General features: G+C 47.5%; 1 protein-coding gene across 1 annotated transcript; it reads left to right on the top strand.

Moving 5' to 3' along the window:
* Positions 1–246: 246 nt before the first annotated feature.
* LOC148030870 (cytochrome P450 71AP13-like) lies at positions 247–2,529 on the top strand. The gene is made up of 2 exons (XM_087684397.1): positions 247–1,360; positions 1,516–2,529. The coding sequence occupies exons 1-2, from the start codon at positions 401–403 to the stop codon at positions 2,146–2,148; spliced, it is 1,593 nt and encodes a 530-aa protein (XP_087540523.1). The 5' UTR covers positions 247–400; the 3' UTR covers positions 2,149–2,529.
* The last annotated feature ends 3,268 nt before the right edge of the window (positions 2,530–5,797 follow it).

Below are 5,797 nucleotides of genomic sequence, written 5' to 3'. Positions count from 1 at the left end.
TCTAAAGCGCGCGTGAAGGGGCGCTACTAAGTACTTCGTAGAAAGGCATCTTTCTAGAAGAAAGATCGGAGTCCGGACCAGGTGATTTCGACGACTTTGTCAACCAGTGACAGCATGTTTCATCAGAAAAGCATGCTGAAATTGGATTATTGGACTGTCTGATGGCCAACGGCGTCATCACACACGTGACACGTCTTTCCCATTCCAACTACAAATAGTTCGCGAGATGGTCTGAGTCGCAATGTAGAGTCACAAGAAGAGAGAGTGGATCCACAAAATTAGTCGCGAGTTGCGACTGGCAAAGAGATCATCAGTCCGGCTGTTATACACGCTCAACTTTTGAGTAGTCCTGCACTAGGTATACACTCCAGGACCCGGTCACGGCGGGTGAGTGGTGGTCATGGCTGATTACGACGGAGCGCTGCTAGTGCTCAGCTTGGGCGTGTGCTTTGCGCTCTCGGCGTGGTTTGTCGTGAAGAAGGCAAAGCAGCGAGCGGCGGCGCGGCGGCCTCCGTCGCCGCCGGCGCTGCCGCTGCTCGGCCACCTGCACCTGCTGAGCAACCTGCCACACCAGCCGCTGTACAAGCTGTCGAAGCGCTACGGTCCCTTCATGTACCTGCAGCTGGGGAACGTGCCGACAGTCGTGGTGTCGTCGGCGGAGCTGGCGAAGGAGGTGCTGCAGACGCAGGGCCACGCGTTCTCTTCGCGGCCGCGGCTGTCATTGGGCGTCTACTCGTTTTACGACTGCTCCGACGTGCTGTGCGCGCCGCAGAGCGCCTACTGGAAGCAGATGCGCCAGCTCTGCGTCATGGAGCTATTCGGCGCAAAGCGCACCACCGACTTCAAGACGATTCGAGGGGAGGAGAGGGCGCGGCTGGCGCGCCGCGTGTGGGAAGAGGCCACCAACGACCGCTCCTTCGAGCTCCGCCGCCAGCTCATGCTGCTGAGCAGCAGCGTCATCTGCCGAATGGCTGTGGGGCGCCGCTTCGCCGAGATGGAGACCGCCGTCTCGGCCGCCAACTTCACCGACATCATCGCCGAGATCTCCCGCCTCGTGGGCAAGCGCTGCTACGGGGACTTCTTGCCCTACCTCCACTGGATGGACTTCTTTCTCATCCGCGAGATGAAGGCGTCCGCCAGGAAGAGCGACGCGATCCTCCAAGGCATTGTCGATGGCCGCCGGGCTCGCTACAAAGCACAGGCGGCAGCTGCACCAGCCCCTGCCCCGAGATGGCAGGAAAGCGAGGACGAGGAGGCCGAGCAAGCCCCAGCGAAGAAAGCCGACCTTCTGGACTTGTTGCTTTCGCTGCAGAAGGCCGACGCCAGCATAACCGACGACAACATTAAAGCCATCTTATACGTGAGAATATTCCCTTAACTGCAGCGTTAAACTCCTTTAGTTTTCACTGCATTGCCTATGACAAAGTGTTTAGTAGCGGAATACACACACACAGTAAATTTTATATGGAACTTCACCGCGGTGGCGCGTTCTTTGTTATATGATTGTTTGCGCAGGACATGTTCGCCGCTGGAACCGACTCCTCGGCCATCACCGTCGAGTGGGCCATGGCGGAGCTCCTCAGGAACCCGCAGGAGCTCAAGAAGCTGCAAGCCGAGCTGGACGCGGTGATAGGGAAGGAGCGGCTGCTGCAGGAAGTCGACGTGGCGGAGCTGCCGTTCCTGCAGGCGGTGGTGAAGGAAGGCCTGAGGATGCACCCGCCGGCGCCACTCATGTTCCCGCACGAGTCCACGCAGGCGTGCGAGGTGGCGGGCTACCACATACCGGCCAGGACGCGGGTGATGGTCAACATCTGGGCGATCGGCAGGGAGGAGAAGTCGTGGGAGAAGCCGCACGAGTTCCGCCCCGAGCGCTTCATCGGCAGCGACATCGACGTGCGGGGCCACCACTTCGAGCTGCTCCCCTTCGGAGCCGGCCGCCGCGGTTGCCCCGGCTGGACCCTGGGCCTCCTCACGGTCCAGGCCAGCATCGGCATGCTGGTGCACGCCTTCGACTGGTCCGTCCACCTGCCCAACGGCGCCTCCACCATCGACATGACGGAGAAGTACGGCCTCTCCGTCGGCAAGGCCCAGCGCCTCGTTGTCAGCGCGACGCCCCGACTGCCCAGCCACGTCTATAACCGTCAATAAACCGGCTGCCCAGCCACGTCTGCAACCAACCGTCAATAAGCACACTCACAGTAGACTCGTCACTCGACTCTCGAGTGGGCACTGGGACAGTGGGACGTATTATTATATCACTCTTGGACGTCAGCTGTAAGGAGATCACGTGTGGGTACAGACACGATTGTACAAACACTTTGTTTCTTTCCCAGACACCAAAAAAAAGAAACCCCGCAACTTGCAAGAACGGTCCGAAAAACTCGCCGCCACTCGTGTGAACACGTCAATCTAAACCGCATTATTTAAATAAAAAACTTGTGAATATGTCAACAACTATTACTTCAAACAGTCGTGTTTATCAAGTTATCAACAATCGTTTGGTGATCAGTCACATCTCTTGAAGCTCATATTGTTAATAATGCTTTTAAAGTCCATGTACGACAATTTGGTCCTCCTCATTTCCCTTAACCTTTCCTCGTCAAGTTGCAATGCTCGAATTTGAAAATTTTAATTTAAAGAGCTGCACTAAAACCTCAATTTCTTTGTCTAGACTCTAGAGAGTGGAAGGCTACATTACTCACACGTTTACTCATATCAAGTCTTCAATAATCCTTTTAGTGTAATCTGTCCCACATTCAAACTCATGCTGTGGACAATGCTTTTCTGGCATGGAGATCTAGATACATTTGGTCTCATCATGCGCCTTGACCTTCCATCCTTTTTTTATAGAACTTGCACTACAACAGAAACGAGGCATAGACGTGCAAAGTCGGGTGCGTCTATCATAGTGTCTATAAGTGCGTGTAAACGTGCGTGTAAATAGACGCGAATTGTGCGTTTATATATCCGCGCAAATAGACGCTAATATAGACGCGCCAGCAGACGCACAATTATTTAACCATCTAAAATTGCAATTCACATAATTAAAAAATTAAATTTAATAATTATTTAACCACCTGAAATTGATTCTTGAGCATGTACGTGTGCGTATGATAAAAACCATAGAATTAAGAATACACATATATTGAATCATTGAATTAAAAAAATAGAGTTAATAATTACTCAAAGTACCATTGGCATCCTCGAAGTGAGCAAGGACACCACAATCTTGGGTATTTCTCTTTTCATCTATACGTTGAGTTCGAAGATGTTTACCCTCACACCAAAGTGCATTGAATAATGTGCACTAGTCGTAAAAGATAAAAGATCAAACTAGACATGCTGGACCCTCACGAGGTGTTCAAATAACTAGATATGCTGGACCCTCACAAGGTGTCTGTAGCAAAATATACTGGGTAGATGAAAGAGCCCTTAAGCTATTGTACACTTACTTGGACCTTAAAACAAAGATCAGCATTACTCTTACTCTAGACTTGGATAAAAGTGCCAGTGAAGACTCGAGTGTTTTATGGCTCGAGACTCAATCTATGAATGGAAAAACATCACGTCCACATCTAGGTTCTATCCCACCCTTCAAGTTCAAAAAGGGCATGGGGTTTGGAATTCCTGGCTTTTTTAAAGGCAAGCCAAAACCATTGAATAGTTTGATGAAAGGCCCTCTCTTTTTCTATTTTGAAAATGTTGAGAACGTTCCCAATTCAGAGTGGGAGACCATCAAACGGAATTTTAATGGCATAGATCCAGAGTTCACAGACTCTAGATATTTTTCAGTATGGTTTAGGCTTTCCCCTGCTCCCATGACAATCTTTAAGATGCTTCCAAAAACAAAGAAGTATTGGCCATGGGATCCAAGAGAGAAGTTGAATTGCATAAACACACGGGATGCCCCTAGCACTATATGTGGATTGATTAGAAAAATATTTTCTTCCCACAAAGAAAGCAAGATACCTTCTTATCTTCAACGTGAGATTGTCCTGGCATGCAAAATATGGAACTTGGTTTGGGTCAGCCCAGGCCAAGCTGCCCCACTTGAACCCCATGAGATTGAGCTGGTGCTTGGATATGATCGTGACCACACTTGAGGCTGCTCTACCCTTTCAGATCGGTATATTGCATTGGGCAACTCATTTCAAGTCAATACTATTCCGTACAGTCTTTCACCACACTGAAAGAATTATATCCGCAAGGTTTAACAGTTCTGTCCTTATTCTCGAGCCTTGGTGGGAAAGAAGTGGCATTGCACAAATTGGGTAGAATTTTGAAGGCTGTTGTTATTGTGGAGATCAATGATAAATGTAAAAATATAATAGCCAGCTAGTGGAACAAAACCTTACAAACAGGCCGATTTCAAATGGAGGATGATGTTAGAGATATTACTGATGATAAGTTGGCTGAGATTGTGGATGCAGTGGGAAAGATTGACCTCATAATTGGGGGAAGCCCCTGCAACAAGCTCACATATAATTTTAGATAAGGTGGACCACATGTAACCAATGTGCACATGTCCTCTTTTCATCATCTTTAGCCAGTGTGTCCACTTGTTGGTGACTAATACCAACAAGCCAACTACAAATCTCTTATCTATGAAATGTATAAGTAAATTAACTTGGTTAATTTGATGAGGCCAAGTTTTCCTTCCATGGACAGTGTGGTTGGCTATATTCTACTTCAAGGTTATAGCAACTTACAGAAGTCAATGGAGCATCCTAAAAATGACGATACTTTAATTACTATATTAAGTCACTTCATGTACATATCTTTGATTGATTGATGGATAATATGCATTTCTCTATCTCTTTCGTGTACATCTTCATTGCATTATCTTTCTCTAGCTAAAAACCATTCGTGCTTTATCCACCTATTGATACGTAAGTGGGATAATATGCAATTGTAAGTGGGATAGTCTAGTAAGTCACTACATATATATGTGCCAATTGACTTGCCAATGTGTTATCTCTTATCCTCAAGCTTTGTTATATATGTCCCACATAGGTCAATTAATTCCCTAAATGCATGCATTGATTCCTTAAATTGTTCATGCGCGTCTGTAAGCGTGTGTAGCAGGAATTATTTGCGTATATACACGTGCCATTACACACGCTGACAGACGCGCCACGCAAGTATAGAAAAATTTAAAAAAAGTTGTGGCTTTCTTTTCAAACCTGTGCTTTCCTGCGTTTTTTGCGCGTTTTCTGTAGTTCGAGCTCGACATCACTACTCTGTCTATCTATCACTTCATGAAGACAATGAGGCAAGGAAATAAGAGTAAAAAGAGGACAGGAGGAAACAAGAGCCAAAGAGTAAAGAATAAGAGCCAAACAGCAAGGAAGAGAACAAGATTGAAGCAACTTACCAAGGGAAGGGAGAAGGAGGACAAGGAGCTTGCAACCTAGCCACCGCCACCTGTTGGAACAAGCAAAGAAGGTGAGTTCTTCTTCTCTCTCTCAATCTTGTTTGGTTTCTCTATTTGTTTGTCTCTCTCTTCACATGTTGGATCTTGTCATCTATGGAGGTTTTTTAGCTTTGTTTTTTAAGCAAGTTTGAGAAGAAATGGTGTGACTGTGCGCGTCTGTCAGCGCGTCCAGATGACAATGTAGACGCAGCTATAGATGCGGAAATAGACGCGCTGACAGACGTTCACAGAGACGCATGTATAGACGCACACAGAGATGCAGGTATAGACGCTGTATGTAATATGTTTTATCTGCACATGGTAATATGATTTTTCTTGTGTAGATGTGAAATCTTGGATCCTCCAGCACCCCATTCAACAAGG

This window comes from Lygodium microphyllum, chromosome 9, assembly GCF_053477565.2.
Source record: "Lygodium microphyllum isolate KBCC chromosome 9, Lygodium_microphyllum_v1.1.10, whole genome shotgun sequence".
In the NCBI taxonomy this organism is placed as follows: domain Eukaryota; kingdom Viridiplantae; phylum Streptophyta; class Polypodiopsida; order Schizaeales; family Lygodiaceae; genus Lygodium; species Lygodium microphyllum.
This window is presented reverse-complemented; position numbering and strand designations above follow the sequence as displayed.